The sequence below is a fragment of the Benincasa hispida genome, chromosome 11 (genome assembly GCF_009727055.1).
Source record: "Benincasa hispida cultivar B227 chromosome 11, ASM972705v1, whole genome shotgun sequence".
Taxonomy (NCBI): Eukaryota; Viridiplantae; Streptophyta; class Magnoliopsida; order Cucurbitales; family Cucurbitaceae; genus Benincasa; species Benincasa hispida.
The window spans coordinates 64987827-65011487 of NC_052359.1; the positions used below are offsets into that span (position 1 = coordinate 64987827).

Sequence of the window (23661 nt, forward strand, 5' to 3'; positions counted from 1 at the left end):
TCCATAAGTTTCAAATTGTTATAATTTATCATTGAGAGTTGAGTTTTGTATCAATTTGGTTCATAGAGTTCAAGATTTTACATTTTTAACCTAAATTTTTCATTAAATACTCACTTTCTATAACTAACAGCAATTTCTATTAATTGCTTAAAAATAATTATGAAGTCAAATTTTAAATGTGATAAAAAAGAGTAAAATTATTTAATTATAATTATTTTAATGACTTTTAATTTATTAACAATAAATTAATACTAAAAAGATGAAAAATGAATATTTAGTGAATAATTGAGGTTGAAAATGTAAATCTGAAGTAAATCTCAGATGTTAAGAGTAAAATTATAATATTTAAAAATTTATAGATTAATTTGAAACCAAACTCCAAACTAAGCACTAAATGTGTAAAATTTTGAAATTTAGAGACTAGATAAAAATTAGAGCTAAAACTTAGTAAAAAAGATATATTTCTTTTCCTTTTTTATTTTATAAAAGCAGAAAAAAAATGTATATAATAATAAATGAGAGAAGAAAATTATGCCAATAAAGAAAAAAAAAAAAAGAAAAGGATATAAGAAGTAAGAAAACAGAATACCGTGTGGTATTATGTGGCCGCCGACACTATGGCGTCGGTGCATTGCATTTTGCACAGTGAAATGCGGAATTGATGACGTGTAAGTTTAGTGGTCCCCACGTACTCCACGTCGCTTTTGACTTTTCAACGTCAATCAATGTCCAACGCCAACGGCCATCCTTGGCCATTCATTCTCGAATATTCTACAACCCGGCCCACCCCTTAAATATTATTTTTCTAAAATTAATTTATACTCTCAATTTAATTTTGGGTAGTATCAAATAAAATCATTAAATCATAATTATATTAGTTTAAATTATAATTTTTTTTAATTGTCTTAACTTATACCCTTCCAAAATCATAATGGTATAAATTAAATTCATAAATTGAATCAATAATATATATTCTTTGTTAAGTTTTTTAATCCATTTTTACACGTATAAATTTCTTCAAAATATCAAATTAATTAATAAAATAGGTGATTAAAATTGAAGCACAAACAATCTTTTTAAAAAGCAATTTTAATTTTAATGAAGAGACTAAATTAATTTCTTTATTATAGTTGAGATTTTTCCATATAATTGAGACGATAAATTAATATATTTAATTTAATATTTAAATGAATGCAGTTATTAGTCTAGACTTTTAATTGATATAGCACCAAAGTTTATTTAAAGAATTATATTAATTTTATATTTTAATTCCTTTTATAATAGAACTTAAAAAAAATAAACATATAAGATTGAATATTTGAAAATGGATTATTCTTTTAAAAGAATTGGATGACTAAAAAAAAGCACAACTGACAGTAATGTTTTCCAAATTTAAATTTAAATATTTTGCGAAATTTTTTAAAGTAAATTGAATAACGATTTTTTTCTTTCTTTTTTTCCTTTTTTTTTCTTTAAGAATATTGAAGAGCGAAATAAACCTTGGTAATAGTGACTAATTATATATATATATATATATATATATATATATTTATATATATATATTATAAGTAATGTCTACACATCTCAATTAACTTTTCTTTTTCCTTCTATGGTATATATTTTACATATTCTTTTGTGCTACATCATACTAAATATTCAATTATATTTTAAAAATATTATTCATTGAAAAATTTGAACCATAAATTTCGTAGATATACCAATTAATCCATACACGATCTAGCAAATCATTCCTGATTAGTTTCAAATCAACTTAAACAAGGCAAGAGTCCCTGAACCTTTTTTCCCCTCAATTAATGAGACAGTAATAATAAAATTAAAATAAAAAAGAAAAAGAAAAAGAAAAAAAAGGGAAGCGTTGAGTTTTAACCTTCTTGTCGGAGGTATCCTTTCTTGACCAGAGAAAAGAAAAAAAAGAAGGGGCAGAACCGTGTTTAAATTGAAATTCATAATTAATTTACGAGAAATTAATTAATTGTAATTATTATATTATTATCACCCATGTGATTGATTTTAAATTTTTGAGCAATTCGCGCTATTTCGGATCGGGATATGGATCCGAGACCATATTAATGCATTTCCAATATTTATTAAACAGAATCTCAATTCTATGCTACTCGTTTAAATTGTATATTTATTTATTTTTTGTATTTCAATATTATATTTCTGGGAAATTCTTATAAATATAAAATCTCAAAAATATGATTTAATTTTGAACTACATGAATTTGTGTTTTTTAGTATAATTTGATTTAGTATTAAGTAGAAAACGAAATATCTTTATTGAAGTGATCTAAAGATCTTGATGATAAGGACTGCATAATTTTTTAGGAAGGTATATGCAAGAAAAATAAAATACTTCTGGAGACAGAATTCTTTTCTTTTTTAATTATTAAATAGTAAGTGTAAATTCTTCTTCCTCTCTCTCTCTCTCTCTTTCCTTTTTTCTTTTAAAGTGTAAATTACATTATGATTATGACATCTCTATTTTTGCCCTTAATTTTTAAAATATTTATTTAATTCTTAAACTTGTTAGTTGCCATGAAAACCTCTTTATTTATTTTCAGTAGTTTTGGTGTATAAAATTTTGACATTGGCACTATTTTTGTTTCTTCACCGGTTCTAAAGATGTCCAAATATCAAACAAAGTTTATAGATAAATTCAAACGCATTTCATCCGTTGATATAAATATATTATAAAACACATTTGGATCAATGGATACAATTTTTTAAATTTCTTATTATATCCTAAAAATATGAAATACAACTCTATTAAAAATAAAAGATGATGAAGAAATTAATTTAAGATTATTTTGAAATATTTAAGGAGTGTTTAAAATATTGGATTAGTTATTATAATATGTGAGTCATAATAATTATAATAATCTACATCGAGGTGCAGACTATTTTAATAATAGTTTAAAACTCATAACTTTTTTCGGTAAAATAAGAATAACAAACCTCTCCATCGTTAAATTAAACACTGTATGATATACAGTTCTATCAACTTTATAAATTTGAAGAGAAATAATTCAATTTTGCATAATGTTGATTATTGATATTTGCACATTATCGAAAAACTCCCATCCCTCACCAATGAAAGATATTTTAAAGAAGTTTTATCACCATGAAAAAGAACGTAGTGGTGGGACCAGATTGAGAATGGACGGTGTAGATTAAATTATAAATACTATCCATTCTTCTACACACTCACACGAGATTTCTCCTCTTAACCAGCGGTCAGTTTACATAAACGCCATTTCCTTTCTTCTTCTTCGTCTTCGTCTTTGGCTTCCTCGCCGCCCAGAACCGCCATGGCATACGACTGCGAGAAGCACTGCAAGAAAAAGCGCAAGAAGCTCATCAAACTAATCGGCGCTATCATCGGCATCGTCATCTTCCTCGTCCTCCTCACCATCCTCATCGTCTGGGCAGTCCTCCGCCCCACCAAGCCCACTTTCTTCCTTCAAGACGTCACCGTCTACGCCTTCAACGCCACCGTCCCCAGCTTCCTCACCTCCAATTTCCTCCTCACTATCTCCTCTCGCAACCCCAACCGCCGCATCGGAATCTACTACGACGAACTCCACGTCTACGCCATCTACCGGAACCAACAGATCACTCTCCGGACCATCATCCCTCGGTTCTACCAAGGTCACAAGGACGTCAACGTATGGTCCCCTTTCGTCTCCGGCACCGCCGTGCCGGTCGCGCCCTTCATCAGTTCGGCGCTGAATCAGGACCGGAACGCCGGAGCGCTGATGCTCCTGGTCAAAATCGACGGCAAGGTTCGTTGGAAGGTCGGAAACTTCATTACCGGCCGCTACCAATTCCACGCCAACTGCCCGGTGGTGATCAACTTCGGTGCGTATCCGGCGACCGGAGACGGGTCGATTGTTCAGTATAACGTGAAGTACCAGGTGGTTCAGAGATGCGACGTTAGCGTTTGAGTTTTTAAGCAAAAATTACCTAAAATATAAACGCCGTTAGTTAACGGTTTCTTTCTTTTGGGTAAATGTGTTTTCGTAATGAATTTATTGTTAATATTGGAAAAGTGTATACAAAAAGGCACAAGGTGTGTCGGAAAGGGGGAAAAAAGAAGAAAGAATTAGCGAAAAAGAAATGTGTTTAATAAATGAGATTAGTGGCAATGTTTGTTAATTATTCACTCATTTGGTGTCGTTTTTGTTATTTCAAACCATTTATCTCTTTTTATTATTGTTTTCATAATTATGGATAATTTCTTTTGCTTCCTCTTTTTAATACTTGTATCCAATTCTAATATTGTTCATGACTAAAATATAGATATAGCTCGATAAAGTAAAATAGTACCTATAATATTTTTTGTTTAAGTGGTGCAATTTGTCACGCTTTGTCTAGTTTGTTTGCTAAACATGATAGGTGATTCCATAGTACACGAGTTGGTGATAAAGATTATAGTTAATTATGGATTAGTGAGTTTATAATTTTGATTTAACCAAAAATTCACTTAAGCTAACTAGGTCAGACGTCATTATCACATTCCTCACTTTTGCAATGCTAAATTCAATACATTACCACAATTTTCAACTCTCTTGGCTAAATAAATGAAGTCATTGAAATTCATGTACTTTTTATTAGGCAGCCTATAAAATATAGATAGAGACATTTAATAGTTATATTTTAAAATTATTTAAATATTTAAACAGAAACTTGGGTTATGAATAATCTTTTCATCTTAAGTTTAATCTTAAATTGAACTAGGGTAAAGTTAGATAAACCCAATAAATACCTATGACAGGAACCCAATGAAAATACCATCCAACACTAGAGAGAATAAAGATCAATATAGGATGTTCAAAAGATCTGATAACCCGAAAAAATTGATCAATCCAATCTAATTTGTGCAATTTAAATTGGATTTGATTCAAATGAAGGAAAATCTTATGAGTTCAGTTGATTTATGGGTTTACATAAAATAATAAAAAATAATTCGAACTTATTATTAACTTTAAAATGTATTTTTTTTTACTTATGATATAATTATATAATACATATATTTATTTTAATTTTATTATTTTTTGGATAATTGATTCTTCTAAAGTTCCTATAAATAGTTTTTTAGGACTACAAAAGAAAAAATTCATTATGTAAATTGAACTCAAGTGGTTAATATTAATTCAATACATGAAAATAATTAAATAAAAATTTTACATATTAATATTTTACTTTTTTTTTAGAACAAAAATTTGAATAAATGATCTAAGTAACCCAAACCAATCCAACCCAAATGTTTCATGAATAGTTTAGGTTGGGTTGGGTTGGTTTGGGTATATTTTTTAATAAAAGTTATTTGAGTTGAAAAAACTTACCATCCGAACAATTAGATTGGTCTAAAATAATCCTCAATCCAACTCCATCTAGCTCATGAACACCTCTGGATCAATATACCATATAAACTATTAAAAGATTTCAACCACAAGAAAGACTCTGCTTAACCAAAAATTCACATAAAACAACTCGATTAAGAAGGTATTATTTGCCCCTTTGTTAAAATTGGGCATTTACTTCAATAATTGATCCTAATTTTTTTTAATATCTAATGTCTTTAAACTTTTAATTTTGTGTCTAATAAATTTCTAAACGTATATTTAATTTTAAAAAAATCAAATGATCACCCAGAGCTACCGGTAGAAAAATCTAGCTCTATAGTAAAGAGAAGAGAAAAATCTCACTAATCAACACTTTATTACCACCCTAAATACCATATGAAAATAATAATAAAAAAAAATTAAAGGATCAATCATCTATAAAAACTTTACAAAAATTAGTTTGATAGCATGAAGAGGATCAGATTCCACATTTTTATAGTACACTGCAATATCTGAAAAATGGTACAAGATTCTATAGGGAAAAAAAATCATAACTATAATGAACTTCTTTTCTTTTCTTTTTGTTTTTATATTATACATCTTGTCTATAAATTTAATTTTGACTCATAAAGTTAAATAAAACATAATTAGTTAAAATATTAGTGATATTGTAATATTATATATTTAATTCCTTTGAACTGATGATAATCCTAAAAATAAACAAAATCACACATATACTATTTAAAAAGATTATAAAGAAGAAAATTATTCAAAGTGAAGTGTTATGTAGAAGCTTCACATCCAAAATAACAATAATGTTTATAGAAAGAAATGTGGGGTTCATCTTCCACATGGGAAATGGGTGGTGGTCAATTTTTCATCTAAGTATCTGTCCCTTTCCTATTTTTTAGATTAGGAAAAAAAAGAAAAAAAAGAGAAAATAGAAAACTTAGAAATTAAAAAGAAACATCCCATTAACCTAAACTTTACACATTATGCTCTTTCTTATTTCTTTCCCTTATACTTATTTCAATCTCTTCATCCCATGCTTTATACATCACTTCCTTTGCTCTTTCCCAATGTTAATAATTATAAAGTTGGGTAAACTTTATCAAATATCAATGGGTGCGTTCTCCATTTCCAATTTTATTGTCCCCACTTCTTATGGTAATTTAATAATTTTTTAATATGTACTAAAAGTTTGAGTGAGTTTTGTCTCATTTAATCATTTTGCCTCTTGAAGACAACTTGTTAAATTAACTTAAATATCAATTTAATGTAAAATTAAATGATGTGGTTGCTTGAGTTGAGTTGTATTTATGACCAGCTTTTGTTATATTGTGGATGTACAATGCCTAGATAAGGCATTGGTGGATTGATGTTTGTTTACTAACTAAATATTTAAAGCGCTTTTTGTAACTATTTTATTTTTCCTTTTTGCGTTTGAAAATTTAGTTTATAGACACTATTTCTATTTCTCACTTTCTTTCTTTACCATCTACTTTTTACTAATAGTTTAAAAAATCAAACTAAAACTTGAAAAATAAAAAAATAGCTTTTAAAATTTTGGCTTGGTTTTTAAAATTATTAACAAAAAGTAGATAACAAAGTATGAGAATTGGAAGTGGAAATAACATTTATAGGCTTAATTTTAAAAAACAAGAACAAAAAATCAAATGGTTATCGAACAGGACCTAAATTTTTGCCATGATTTTAAAAAGAATTGAAAAGAAAATCATCATAATCATAGCCCAACGAGTAAAATATCGTATTAGTTATTTTAATGTCGAAGATTCAAATCATCGTATATTTGACTTTATTATATTAAAAAGAAAAAAAAAGGACAACAAAAATATAATTATAATTTTAGTGGAATGCTTTAGGTCGAACACTGAAGAATAGAATAACATTATGATTTTACCCTTAAAATGGAACTAAAGTGATTCCAGTTTCATTCACATTTCTTATAATAATATGAAAAAGTTGATTTAAGTGGAAGCAAACTCTAGATAGACCAAATCATTATAAGAATTGGAGAGGAAATAAATTTAATTTTTAAAAATAGAAAAAAAAATGACATAGTTATCAAACGTACCAATATGAAAAAGTTAACTTCAATAACAGAAGGTTAGAGGATTGGGTTCTTTGGACAAATGGCCAAATACTTATGAGTTTTTGTGAAATGACCAACAAAGTTTGTACTTGTAAAAATGACCAAAATACTATAACGGTCAATTTCATAATTTAAAAAATGACAAGTGTGCCATCGATTCTATCCTTATGGTTTTAAAAATAAAATCTACTAACCTAAGGCAAATCTAATTATCTAACCACTTCACTTAAAAATACTAGAAAATCATCCTAATATTTAGCTTCATTACTGAAAACTATAACAAAAAAAGATTCTCCCCATTTTTAAAAAAATTATAACGAAAGAAAATCTCTCAATTTAGAAAAAAATAACAAAAAAAAGATCTCTCAATTTTAGGAAAAAAAAATATAACAAAAAAAAATCTCTCCATCGACATGAAATTCCAAAGTGTGTTACAGTGTCTGCAAATCTAAATACAAGTGCCAATCCAAATACAGGGTACATAAACAACCAACCACCTATATTCTGGCCAAATCATAATTACAGTATCCCACTAATACAATAATCATGACAATTAAAGTTTATGTACGACATAAAGCAAAAATCTTATACTCAAAATCACTATCAAATACCTATTATCTATAAACAATTAAAATAGTTCTTATATCAAACGTTGTATATACCTTATAATACTCATAAATAATTAAAATATTTGTCATATTTTGACATATGATGCAAATACATCATACTAAAAAACCAACTACATGCTTTGTATTTAAAATAACTTAAATTCTTATTGAGTTGAGCTTGCAAATGCCTTGTAACAACGAAAAGAAAATTTTGTCAAACTAGTATGCAAATCTACTAAAAAATAAAATATTGCATATGTACACAAATCTACTAAATCTTTACGTGAGAAAGATATATTTTTTAAAGAATATTAAGAGAGAAAATAATACTCATTCGTGAAGTTAAGGCAGAAGGCGAAAGGTCGGGGACAGACAAATTAAAGAAGACTTTTGGTATTCCTTGTGTATTAATTACTCTCTTGATGTTTTCAATACAATAATACATTCAATTTATACCGCCCACGCCTAAGGACATTTTGGTAAGAATAAATAAGAAACAATAAAGAATATATGTGTACAAGTGTTAGCCAAGGAGAGGTGGTCCTCACACCACTGAAATATTCTCTTAACCAATTTCTGTTAGCCACACAAGCAGTCCATTCAGTTGCTGATTGTATTGGGTTGAGGTGGGTGGCTTTGTTGTTGACATGTTCATCTGTAAGCTTATCCTTAACATCCCCCCTCAAACGAGACGGGAGTGCAACAATGCCGAGTTTGTCTTAAAGAGTGAAAATTTTTTGAGTGTGTGAGAGTCTTGGTAAGACAATTAGCTACTTGATCAGACAAGGGTATATACCGAACATCCAACTTCCCTTTGAGGACTTAACCTCGAACAAAATGACTATCTATCTCAATATGTTTCGTTCTAGCATGGAGTACTGGATTGATAGCAAGAGCCTCTACACTTAAATTGTCACACTAGAGAACCGATTTTGAACGTTGCACCATACCAATCTCCTCAAGCAATTGTTGAATCCAAATCATCTCAACTCAGGCATGTGCAAGCGTCCTATATTCTGATTCAGTACTGGATCGAGCCACCACAGATTGTTTTTTGGATGATCAAGACACAAAACTATTACCGAGGAAGACACAATATGCGGCAATCGACTTCCAGTCATCTAGATTGGCAGCCCAGTCAGCATCTAAGAATGCCGAGATAGAGAATTCAGAGCTGGACTAAATGTAAAGGCCAAAGTGATTCGTACCTTTGATGTACCGAAGGAGTCGTTTGACAGCTTGCCAGTGAGCATCGGTTGGACATTTGAGGTACTGACTAAGCTGGTTTATTATGTAAGTGATGTCCGGCCTTGTGTTTGTGAGGTATTGAAGAGCACCAATCGTGCTTCGATACACAAAGGGTTCGGTAAGTGGTATGCCATTAGATAGGGAGAGTTGCCTATTCATCACACTCAGAGAGGGAGCTGGTTTTGTATAAGTGAGATTCAGCTTGGCCAGTAGGTCATCAACATACTTCTGTTGACTGGGAAGGATACTATTTTCCAGATAATGAATTTCCACACCTAGGAAGTAATGGAGAGACCCAAGGTCTTTTAAAGCAAACCGACTGTCCAACATCTTCATTAGGTTGTTCATCATATGTGGGTTATTGCCAGTGAGGATAACATTATCTACATAAACCAAGAGCAACACAACAGAGGAACCATTACGAAAGACAAAAAAAGAGGTGTCAGCCTTGGCATTTTGGAAACCCTAAGATAGTAGTGCTTCTCTTAAGATGGTATTCCATGTCCTTGATGCTTGCTTTAGGCCATAGATGACCTTCTTGAGCTTGCATAAGTGGTTGGGATAATGAGAATGAGCATACCCTAGTGGCTGGCTCATGTAGACATCTTCTTGAAGTGTTCCATTTAGAAAGGCATTGTTGAAGTCAAGTTGCCTTAGTTGCCAACCTCGAGCTACTGTAATGGTAGACACAATTCTGACAGTTGAAGCCTTAACCACTGAGCTGAATGTTTCAAAAAAGTCCACTCCAGGTGTTTGATGAAACCTCTTAGCAACTAGGCGAGCTTTGTAGCGTTGGATAGTGCCATCAGGATGTCGTTTGATCTTAAACACCCACTTTGTGTTGACAACATTGTAGGAGGGCGAGAATGGAACAAGGTACCATGTATCATTCTTTAGCAGGGTAGAGTATTCAGCATCCATTGCTTCCTTCCACTGTGGTGTTTTGAGGGCATCACTAACACGAGTTGGTTCTATGGTTGACCAGTCCTTTGAGGGTTTAGTGAGCAGTACTTTAGGTTTGAATATTCCAGGTTTCCCATGAGTTATCATCGGATGTGTGGGAAGTGGAAAGGGAGGCAGTGGTAAAACTGTTGTTGCTGGGGAGGTAGTGGTTGTATGGGAAGGTGATTGTGATGAGGAAACATCGGTTGGTGAGGTAGGTGTGGCCAGAGGAGTATTAGGATGATGCTGTGAGGAAGGGGTTAGTTGAGGGTTGTGTGTAGGAGACATGGGCAGTAATGGAGTGTTAGTAGAAGAGGAGTGACTTGTGGACTGTATAGGAGGAGAGTAGGGTGAAGGCATAGCAGATGGATCTGTGAGAGATGTGTTGGGTAAGGGTAGCGTAGGCATAGTAGGGGCTAGGCTGACAGAGGGAAGCCAAAGTGTAGGGGAACATTGTTGTACAGGAACTGGCTGCATTGCTGTAAAAGTAGACTTAAAGGGAAAGTTAAGCTCATTAAACACAACACATCTAGAAATAAATACTCTTCCGGATTCATTCAAGCATTTGCAACCCTTATGATGCAAACTAGGTCTGAGGTATATACACTTTTTTGTACAATAGTTAAATTTGTGAGTGGTATAGGGTTTAACCAAATACTTTTAAAGATTCAAAGTCAAGCTTCTTACCTGATAGGAGTTCAAGTGGAGACTTACCTTGAAATACCATAGTTGGTAAGCCATTCATGAGATTGGTAGCATACATGAAGGCATCCCACCAATGATGAAGAGAAAGGGAGGCTTGGGCAAGCATTTTGAGGCCTTTATCCATAATATCCCTATGCCTTCTTTCAGCCCTGCCAATTTGTGCAGAGGTATAAGGACAAGAATACCTAGAGATAGTTCCCTGTTGTCCACAAAACTGATGTACTTTGACATATTCACCCCTGTTGTCATATTGAAGCATTTTAATAGTAGTATCAAACTGTTTTTTGATCATAATAGTGAAGTGTTGATAGACAGCTAAAGTATCACTCTTCAATCGTAAAGGATAAATCCACGTATACTGGCTGTGATCATTAATAAATATGACAGTAAGTATAACCATCAGTAGAAAAGTGGTGCAGGCCCCCACAAATTGGTATGAACTACATCAAATAACTTAGTGGCTCGAGACTTAGAGTTAGTAAAAGCAAGAGAGTGAGACTTTCCATATTGCTAGAAATCACAAAATTCAATCTCTTCATTTATGATTGTGGGAAGATTACATTACTTTAAGACTAACTTAAGTGTTCTTAGAGAGGGATGACCTAGGCATTTATGCCACATATTTTTGGACACTTCTTGACTTTGACATTGTTAAGGTAGAAAACCTATTATTTTTGTGCATAGACTACTGCTGACCAGACTCCTTCAAGTGATCTCCATTCGAGCAAACTTGCACATCTCTCAGCTCATACATACCATCTCTAAGAAGTCCCTTCAGTATGACTAGCCCCATACCCTTGCCCTTGATAAGACAAAAACCATCATGAAACTCAATAAATATGTTATTATCTTTGGTAAACTTGGATACACTTACTAAGTTTTTGGCAATATTGGGCACATGCAACATATCTTTTAGTTTCAGCTGGCCTTTACTACTAGATAAACAAGCATCACCAATATGTGAAATGTTAAGGCTGTCACCATTTGCAATAACAACAGATTCCTTACCTCCATATTCATTTGCACTTCCTAGGTTGCCATAATCAACTGTCACATGACTTGAGACTCCACTGTCAGCATACTAACTAGGATCAGTGAGTGTCTTAGGGCTGGCAATAAAGGGATGAGCACTTTGTGAGGTCACCAGGGCTGACTGATTTTGAGAAGGTCCCTTGTTTTGTTGTGGATTAAACTTGTTTCCTCCTTTGTTTTGTGAGAAATTGGGTGGTGCAAGCTCTCTATTTTAGCGTTCATAGTAGTAATAGGCAGTGTGACCAAGTCGACCACACACCTGATACATTGGCTTGTTGCCTTGACCTCTATTGCCTCCACCCCTCTGATTTCCATTATTGTTAGCACCATTATGAGGTTTTTGATTATTGTTGATAACCGGTTCTCTGGTATTGGCTATATTAACAGTAGCATTGTGGTTGAATCCGACAGAGGTCTTTTGTACAACTTGATGTTCTAGGCGTTTCTCAAATAGGAGCAATTCAGATTGCATATCAAGCCAATACATCTCTGCTATGCTTTGAATCATAGCCACCACAACATCGTACTGCTTATCCAGACCTAAGAGAACCTATGACACCAAAGCTCTTGTGGAAACTGGACTACCAGCTTGCTCAAGTTTATCAGAATTGTTCTTCATAACACTTAAATATTCTTCCATTTTCATATTACCTTTGCGAGTAGATTGGAATACTTGTCTGAAATAGTCTTCTTCGGCACGAGATTGAACTCCAAAAAGTTATTGGACGCTGTCCCACAGGTCCTTCACACACGAACACCCCATGACTTGGACAACAACTTCAGGGGTCATTGAATTGTACAACTAGCCGAGCAAGAGTTGGTCGACGACTATCCAAGCTTCATACTGAGAGTTTACCTCCAGAAACATAGTGGAGCTCGAAGCTCCGACACTCCCACTTGATCCACCTTCAGATAATGATGCTCAAACAACAGCTTCACTAATGCCAACACTTGCGGCTCCCACAGTATTAGACTCTCTTCCCATAGACGTCTGAAGATACATCGGGGGACAAGTCTTCTGGTTGGTCAGGTGACCTTCAATCCTATCACTCCTCAGAATTGGTAGTGCGAGATTCTTCCATAGCAGAAAATTGTTTTGATCCAATTTTATCAAAGTGATCTGGTTCAGAAGTTGATTCAAAGGAGGGCTATTAAACACAAAGCTGCTAGGGTTAACGATTGGGATGCCATTAATATTAGCGTTGGCCATAATGGCTATGATACCAAGTTAAGGCAGAAGGAGAAGGGTCGGGGACAAACAAATTGAAGAAGACCTTTGGTATTCCTTGTGTATTAATTACTCTCTTGATGTTTTCAATACAATAATACATTCAATTTATACAACCCACACCCAAGGACATTTTGACAAGAATAAATAAGAAATAATAAAGAATATATGTGTACAAGTGTCAGCCAAGGAGAGGTGGTCTTCACACCACCAAAATATTCTCTTAACCAATTGCTGTTAGCCACATAAGCAGTTCATTCAGCTGCTGATTGTATTGGGTTGAGGTGCAAGGGTGACTTTGTTGTTGACATGTTCATCGATAGGCTTCTCCTTAACACGTGATTGCTTCAATTTGTGCCTTAATTGTAAATATGGTTGTTGTCATTTTCACCTTAAAATATGTATTACATTAATGGTTGATTACTCTCTTGTGTGTAAAGTTTTATAAAGTCTGTTTCAAAAAAAAAAAAAAAAAAAAAAGAAAAAAAAACTTTACAAAAGCCTAGATATAGAAAATAATTTGCTATAACTTTTTTTTTGGTAATGTAATTTATCATGATTATACAAAGAGAAAATTGTCAGAACTAATACTATTAAGTTTTCACTTTTCAAAACTAACGCGCATTTTGAAAACTCCTTAAACTAGTTTTTTTCGATCATCGAAATAATTAATTTTTTCTACCCTATCGATTCTCGATCCATCTTAGACGAGATCGAACATCGAGACTTAGTTAAAAAAAATTAACTTTTTTTTAACTTCCATTGTTTTGGACTTTCTTGATGAAATTTAGCGCTGACATCCTATTGATTTTTCCAAATATTAGATAATCATTTCCAAATCATATACCAAATCTTATATATTTTCAAAATTTCTCCAAATTTAATTATTTTTATCAAATCTTATATCATTTTTTACATAATTTTATAAATACTTCCCTTAATTTTTGTTTCCACAATTATATGTATTTCCAAATTTCCAAATAAGTTTATATTGTTTTTTCAGATGGATCGCAAGTGCCTTATAACTTTTAAATTTTGTAAAAGATCAAATTTTGTAAATAAGAAAAATTAAGATTTGGGAAAATATAAAGAATCTCGCCGTTAATCTGTCTAAGATTTCATCGACAAAGCTCAAGTATATGGAATCTCAGATTAATTTTGCTCGAGATACACCGAGATTATCTCCCAAATCTTATTTAATTTTTGGCAAAACTTAATTTCTAGGTAAGATTTCATATAAAATTTGGAAAGATTACTAATATTTAGAAAAATTAATAGAATCTCAATATTAATTGGTCAAGATTTCACCACAAAAGCTCAAACTAATTGATAAGTTAAAAAAAGTCAAATTTTTAAATAAATATCGGTGGTCAATCTTGGACAAAATGACTGAAAAAGCTATTGTAAAGAGATTAAAAAAAAAAAAGAGTCTAGTTTTGAAATATACAAACTTGAAGAGGTTATCTTTGACGATATCCATACACAAAAGCTACACATACTTTTTTTTTTTTTTAATCTTCCTCAACTAAGGGCGTTGTTGTTGCATCTAGCGTTCCTCCTCTGCTACCGTCTCTGCTTTTACAACCACCAAATCTCTTCCATCAATATCATCTCTCATTCAAACTTTTGTAGAAAATAACTTCCCCCTTGTAGAACACACACTTCGGTTTTAGGAAATAAAATTATGTGTAGTTACCCTACTCTATAATCGACCCAAAAATAAAAAAGATAGTAAATACTGTCCGTGGATCTCCCGGAAGTGGTTGCCAATAAGACATATAGCAACAAAAAGAAAATTGATACTTAAATTGAAATAAAAATGCTTTAAATTAAATAGGATGTTTTAAATAATTTAATTTTTAAAACTAGAAGAATCTGTAAAGAAAATATGTGTGAAGTTTTTTTTTTTTTTAAGGAGCTAAAAGTAGGGACTTGGGCTGTAATTTCTGTAAATGCTTCTTAAGGCTTAGGCCCAAAACTAGGCATGTCCAGTGTAATACAGGGTTCTAATGAATTTCTCGAAATTGAGCTGTGTAATCCAATACTCACTCTCAACTGTTTCCACCAAAATCATTTTTTAAAGCCCACCTCTATACAATTGCCTTAATCTTCAAGCTTTTAAATATTGTCCAAATTAAATACCACGACTCAAATTCTAGTTGAAAAACATCCAAAAATATTTTTCAAGACTCTTGTAAATAGCCTAGTTTTCGACAATAATGATACTTTTTTTTTTTTTTTTTTTTTTTTTTTTTTACAAATTCTTAAATTAGATGGAAATTGGACGAGTGAAAAATATTACTTTTAAGTTTTACAATTCATTTAAGGTTATGATGATATTTGATGAAATTATGGGTAATCATTGAATTAATGAAGGGACCATAGAAAGACTATTTTGTAGAAAGTTTTTTTTTTTGTTTAGTGAGATGTCATCATGCTTCGAGTGTCTGCTAGTGCTAATGTTACTTGACTGCTAAATGGCAATGAAACTAAAGACACTTCTCAATATCATGACAATATGCAACACCTATAGATGGCAACGGATGGGGCGGGATTGCACTCCTCATCCCCATCCCAATGGGGACATTTTTTATTTTGGAGAGTTGGGATTGGGTCCTTGCGAGAAATAATCTTCGTTTATTTTATTTTTATTTTTAACTATTATTTTATTTAAAATTACTTACAATTTGGTATTTATATTGAAATTGTAGATATTTGATGCAACAAGGTTAATATTATTATTGTTTCATTTATTTGAACTAGTTAAAAAGCACGTGCATCATAGATTTTGTTAAAAGTTTAATTTATATATATAAATTAAACTTTAACAAACATTATGCAGTTTATTAACATTATATATATATATCACTTGGCTTGAATAATAAATATTTGACATAAATTTAGTAATGAAAAAAATAGTCCTAAAATTTTATATATTTTATTTAAGATTAATTTCCCAAAAAATAAAATAAACTGGACATGGTTGAAAATTTTTGAAATATAGATTTTTATGGTGAGATATAAATCAACAAATATACTTTTTATTGAATGAAAATTATAAATATATTCAACTTTCAATTTTAAAATAATGAAAGAGAATGAAATGAAAAAAAAATTGATGGAATACATATGATGTATTTGAAATAAACGTTATATATTATAATTTATAAAGAGGAAGCATAATAAAGTATTAAAAAAAATATATATTATATGCTCTTACAATTAAAAGAATGAAAGAAAAAAGAATTATTTAGATACAAAATCTTGTTTTGTTTGAAGACAAAAAAAAAAAAGAAAAAAAAAGAAAAAAGAAAATGAACACTCACAAAATGAGTAGGAAGAACTTCAAATAATTTTTAAATTATATTTACATGCATTTTCAAATAGGTTATTAATAAACAATTATATCTTCTTAACATAAAAAACAAAATTATATAGATACATATGCTTGTTTTCAAAATTTGAACATTCATAAAATGTAAAAATAATGAACATATTGTCATGAATATTCAATACAAAAAATAAAACTCTTATAATCACAGATTATTATAGTTAGGTTATAATAGTTTGTGTTTGAGGTGTAGATTATTTTAGTTCGGGTTATAATAGTATGTGTTCGAGATGTAAACTATTTTAATTTGAGAAGAAAATAGTAAATATCGTAGTAAAGAATAAAAAATTGATAAATATAAAATAGTAAAAACTATAGTAAATAATAAATACGGTATAAATGGAAGTTTTACTATAGTTCTTTTGATTTTTTTGTAACCATCAAATCTTGAAAAAAAAACATATTGATTAAAAAAACATATATAAAAATACCATATGAATTTTGTTTTCAAGATTTGAACTTTCAAAATATAGAAATAATAAACATATTCAAGTAAACTTGTTTAAATCTTCTTAATATAAAAAAATAGAATTATCTAGATACGTACACTTGTTTATAAGATTTCAACCTTCATAAAATGTAAAACTAAGAAACATATTTAGTGAAAATTCAATACAAAAAATAAAACACTTAATTTTAATTTAGTCGTTTGGGCAAAAATTAAAAAGAAAATAAAAAATAATATTATGACTAATTACTTGTTTGTCTATAGAATATTTATAGATTTTTTTTATAGGAAACATTTTCAAAAAGTAATAAAAAGGAATAAAAAATAATAAGCAGGCCGATTAAACTTATCACCTTAACTAAAAAATGTATAATATTTTGATGGAAAAAATATTTTTTATATAAAAAAATAACAAACTATTGTGAAATTGAGAAACACAACGGGAATACGGATATGGAGAAAATATAATATGATAATAATATAATGTAAAATACAAAAATAACTAAAATCATAAAATAACTAAAATTATAAAATTGGATAATAGAAAATTTAGTGAAATTTAGAGTGGATTTCTTATCAATGGGTGTGTGATTTTAAGATCCACCAAATACCACTAGCAAAGTGACAAGTTAGACTTACATGGACCAGTATGAATAACTACAAGGCACATGAACAATATGAAGGGTGACACATGACTTTTGGGTCACTAAGCAATGAGCATCTATTTATTATTATAATATTCATAATACTCCCTCATAGATGCCTATATATATGAAATATGTCTCGTTAAAACCTTATTAGGAAAAACCCAATAGAAAAAAACTCTAGTGAAGGAAAAAACTATATATTTCCTATAATATATACTCTTAAAAGAATACAATATATGTACTCCCCTCATGAAAACGTCACTTAAGATCTCTGAGTTACCGCATTCTAATGTTGTGCACCAATTTTCGAAAAGTTGCGGTTGGTAATGTGTTTGTAAATAAGTCTATCACGTTATTCTTCGAACAAATTTGTTGTACAGTGACGCTATCATTTTCTTCAAGATCATGATTATAGAAAAGCTTCGGTGAAATATGCTTTGTTCTATCTCCTTTAATATATCCTCCTTTGATTTGGACTTTGCAAGCTCTGTTATCTTTGTATAATATTGTTAGAGAGTTTTTATTAGAAGACAAGCCATATGTTTCACGAATGTTCTGAGTCATTGATCTTAGCCATACACATTCTCGACTAGCCTCATGAATTGCAAGAATTTCAGCATGATTTGAGGAAGTGGCCGTTATGGTCTATTTCACCTATCGCCATGATGTAACAATTCCTCCACATGTGAACAGAGAACCTGTTTGAGATCTAGCTTTGTGTGGAATAGATAAATATCCAGAATCTTCATAACCAACTAGATCAAAATTTGATTTATTTAAATAAAACAAACCCATATCGATTGTTCCTCGAAGATAACGGAGTATATGCTTAAATCCGTTCCAATGTCTTTTTGTTGAAAAGAACTATATCTTGCTAATAAATTTATTGAAAATGCAATATCTAGTATTGTATTATTAGCAAGATACATAAGTGCACAAATTGCTAAGATATGGTACTTGAGGACCAAGAAGTTCTTAATTATTTTCTTGACGTCGAAATATATCTTTCTTTATATCCAACGAACGAACTTCTATTGAAATATTTAATGGATGTGCTTTGTCCATATAAAATATTTTCAAAATTTTTCTTGTATAAGTTGACTGATGAATAAATATTCCATTTGCTAAATGCTCAATTTGCATACTAAGACAAAATTTTGTTTTTTCCGAGATCTTTCATCTCAAATTTTTTCTTAAGATATTCTATTGCCTTTAAAAACTCTTCAGGAGTTTCAATTATATTCAAGTCATCAACATATACAGTTATAATAGCAAATCTTGATTATGATTTTTTTATAAAAACACATGGACATATTGGATTATTTTAATATCCTTCTTTCAATAAATATCCACTTAGGTGATTGTACCACATCTGCCCTGATTTTTTCAATCCATATAGTGATCTTTGTAACTTTATTGAATATCATTCTCGGGAATTTGATGTATATGTTTCAGGTACCTTAAATCCTTTTGGGATTCTCATATAAATATCATTATCAAGAGATCCATATAAATATGTTGTGACTACATTCATAAGATGCATATCTAGACTTTTATATACAGCCAAACCAATTAAATATCTTAATATAATTGCATCTACCATTGGAGAATAAGTCTCCTCAAAATCAATACCAGATTTTTGTGAAAAACCTTGTATAACTAGTCTTACTTTATATCTTGTGACCTCGTTATTTTCATTTCTTTTCCTCACAAATACCAATTTTTATCCTACAAGTTTAACACCTTTCGATGTTCGGACAACTGGTCCAAAAACCTGATATTTTGAAAGTGAGTTTAATTCTGCCTCGATTGTTTCTTTCCGCTGAAGCTAATCTTTTCTATCTCGACATTTTTCAACAGATTTTGGTTTAGGATCCTTATTTTCAGATATAATATCAAGAGCAACATTGTACGCAAAAATGTTGTCAATAATTACATTAGTCCAATTCCATCTTTTTTCTGTCATGACATCGTTTATTGAAATTTCATTATTATATTTAGGTATTTAACCTTCCTCACTAGTCACGTCGAGGATTTCTTTATAGGTATTTACATCCTCAACCAAGTCTTTTTCACTATTAATTATTTTTTATTTTTGAGGACTTTTATCTTTGGAACCCACTGATCTACCACGCTTCTAGCGTGTTCCAGACTCATCAGTGACAACTTGTTGTGTTGGGATATCAATTTTCTGTTGAACATTTACAAATGGTATAGATGACTTAGTTACTTTCTTTGCATCTATAAATGCATCTGGTAATTAATTTCCTATATTTTGCAAATGAATTATTTTCTGAACTTCAAGTTCACATCGATCTGTATGGGGATCTAAATGAGATAATAACGATGCATTCCATGTAACTTTTTTTCCAATATCTTAATTCCTCTCCCTAATGTTGGAAAATTTGTCTCATTAAAATGACAATCAACAAATCGTGCAGTTAAGACATCACCCATTAGGGTTCAAGATATTTAATAATTGATGGGGTATCATATCCAACACATATTCCTAACCTCCTTTGAGTACCCATCTTAGTGCGTTGTGAGGGAGCAATTAGAACATATACTGCACACCAAAAAATTCTCAGATGGAAAATATTTGGCTCATGACCATAAGCTTATTGTAATGATGAGTACTTATGATAAGCTACTGGCCAAACCGTAAAAGTGACACTACATGCAAAATAGCATATCTCCATACAGATGAAGGAAGATTAGCTCTCATAGGTAATGATCTTGCAATTAATTGCAAATATTTTATGAATGATTATGCTAAACCATTTTATATATGAATACGAGCTACATGATGTTCAACACTTATCCCAATTGACATAAAATAATTATCAAAAACTTGGGATGTAAATTCACCAACATTATCAAGACGAATGGTCTTAATTGTATAATCAGGAAATTGTGCTCTTAACTTAATTATTTGAGCAAGTAATCTTGCAAATGCAAGATTTCGACTTGATAATAAACACATGTGTGACTATCTACAAATATCTAAATAGTCCACTTGACGGGTTAATGGGTCTTCATATATCACCATGAATTCGTTAAAAAAATACAGGTGATTTAGTCCCCACTTAGCTGGTGATAGCCTAATTATCAATTTTCTTTGAGAGCAAATATCACATGATAATTCATTAGATCGAAGAATCTTCTGGCTCTTCAATGGATGTCCATTTAAATTTTCAATAATTCTTCTCATCATTATAGATCTTGGAGACCCAATCGGTCATGCCAAATTGTAAATATGTCTGGATTCATGAACTTCAGGTTCATTGTTGCATATGTTTCAATTACTCATATATGTATATAATACAATCTAGAAGATAAAGTAGGCAACTCTTCCAATATATGTTTTTCATTTGACATAGTGGATATGATATATAGATATTCTACATTATTCTTACTATCAGTCTCAATATGATAACCATTGCAACTTATATCTTTAAAACTTAGAAGATTTCTCTTTGATTGACTAGAGAATAATGCATTGTCAATTGTAAATTTTGTTCCTCTAGGCAAAATAATATTTGCTTTTCCAAAACCATCAATCAAGTTTGTAAAACCTGATATTGTGTTTACTTTTGCTTTCAACATTGTCAATTTGGAAAAGTATTTTTAATTTGTAAGTATTATGTGTGTAGTTGCATTGTCTACTAGATATAGATCTTCTTTGCTCATTTTTAAAATACCCAACATATGAAAATGATTCATGTTTCTTCATTAAAAGAAAATAATTACAATAAGAAAAATAATACTTAAAATATACAAAAGTTACTAAGATAAAACATGAAGATAGATAAAAGAAAACAATAACATTAAGTTTAGATATTCTCAAAATCAAAAGAAACACTTGATGTTCCATCAACTGCGCTAATCTTCTTTTCAGGAGATTCAAAGAAGTCTGCCACATCTAAAATTTTCATATGGGATGTGTCAAATATATCATTATCCTGGTAGAACAAAATTTTCTTTCACATTTTCCCCTTTTCCCTTTAGGGAGGCTTGATAGAGGTCAACTAAGTGTTTTAATGTACGACAGGTACATGATCAATGCTCAATCATTCTGCATTGAAAGCATTTATTTTCAACACTTTTTGAAATCTTATCTTGTGGAGCTTTTCCTTTGTGATCATCATTTTGTGTGGTTGTTTTGAAATTTGAAAGATTAAAACGACCACCACAAAAAATAATAATTATTTCTTCCTTTGCCATGGTCACAACCTCGACCTCAACCACGATTATTATTAAAATTCACAACATTCACTTAAGGGAATGGCGTCGTTCCAGTTGCTCGAGATTCATGATTTTTCATCAATAACTCATTATTTTGTTCGACTATGAAAAAACATGAAATTAATTCAGAATTCTGTTTAAAACATTACTCTTGATATTGCTGCTGTAGGAGCATATTCGAGACATGAAATGTAGAAAATGTCTTCTCTAACATATCAACATCAATAATTTTTTCTCCGCAAAATAATAATTTTGAACTGATTTTAAATAATGCGGAATTGTAATCACTTTCTGATTTAAAATCTTGTAGCCTCAAATGCATCCACTCATAACGAGCTTTAGGAAGAATAATTGTCTTTTGATGATCATACCTTTTTTTCAAAATTTTCTACAAGATACAAAGATCTTTATTATAAGATAATCAATTTTTAATCTCTCATAGAGATGATGATGAAGGAAAATCATAGCTTTTGCTTTGTCTTGACTGGATGTCGTATTTCATTCTTTAATTATTTCTCCCAAGTTCATAGCATCCAAGTGAATTTTGGCATCGAGCACCTATGACAAATAATTATTGCCATTAATGTCAAGGGTTGCGAATTCTGATTTTGTAAGATTTGTCATGGCAACCCTATCACAAAATATTGTATTTATATTAGAAATTTAGTAGATATTGAATATGCAAAATAAAATAAAATTTATTAATTATAACAAAAAGGGAAAAACCGACATACCTTTAGGACCTACCTTTAGTGGAGAAAACGATAGAGCTCGTGCTGATCACGTGTTGTGAAATTGAGAAGCACGATGGGAACACGGATATGGAGAAAATATAATATAATATAAAATATAAAAATACTAAAATCATAAAATAACTAAAATTATAAGATTATATCATAAAAAATTTAGTGAAATTTGAAGTGAATTTCTTATCAATGAGTGTTTGATTTTAAGATCTATTAAATGCCACTATTTATAGGCAAAGTGGCAAGTAGGATGTGGATTTACATAGACACCGGGCATGAATAACTACAAGGCATATAGACAATATGAAGACTAACACATGGCTTTTGAGACACCAAACAATGGGCATCTATTTATTATTATAATATTCATAATACAAACCTTCTTTTGATAAGTTTTTCACCATCAAATCTTGAGAAAAGGGCATATTGATCAATATATATATATATATATATATATAAAATAAATTTCTTAAAAAGAAAAGATTTGTTTAGATATGGAATGTTGTTTTCAAGATTTGAACGTTTAAAATGTAAAAATAATAAACATATTCAATTAAATCTCTTCGAATTTGGCATATGGGTGATCCATCTTCTAACACAAACACATGTATATTAAAATAAAACAAATTTGTAATACACATTTGATGCGGCGAAAAATGTAGAAGAACCCTAAATGAAAAAAAAGGTGTATATATATATACTTAGGTTGGGTCGAGTCGACCTGGTAAGTGTTTTTTTGAACCTGAGACTCGACCCTTCAAAATTTTCCAACCCAACCCAACCCAACCTAAAATAAAATCTAACCCAATCCGACCCTTGCAGTTTGGGTTAGGTAGTCCAGTTTGGTCAGGTTCTTAGGTTTTTTAAACACCCTTACTCCCAAATATCTTCAAGCGATCCAATTTGGTACGGTATCCTGTCTACTTCTCCAGGTGTTTTA

The 23661-nt window shown here is 30.6% G+C and overlaps 1 protein-coding gene across 1 annotated transcript; it reads left to right on the forward strand.

Annotated features, from left to right (window-relative positions):
• The first annotated feature begins 3203 nt into the window (after positions 1-3203).
• LOC120092079 (NDR1/HIN1-like protein 1) lies at positions 3204-4189 on the forward strand. Its single transcript, XM_039050280.1, has one exon. The coding sequence runs from the start codon at positions 3332-3334 to the stop codon at positions 3965-3967; it is 636 nt and encodes a 211-aa protein (XP_038906208.1). The 5' UTR covers positions 3204-3331; the 3' UTR covers positions 3968-4189.
• The last annotated feature ends 19472 nt before the right edge of the window (positions 4190-23661 follow it).

What these genes read in the sequence shown, in the direction of transcription:
- LOC120092079 (XM_039050280.1), top strand. Translation starts at nt 3,332, where the DNA reads ATGGCATACGACTGCGAGAAGCACTGCAAGAAAAAGCGCAAGAAGCTC.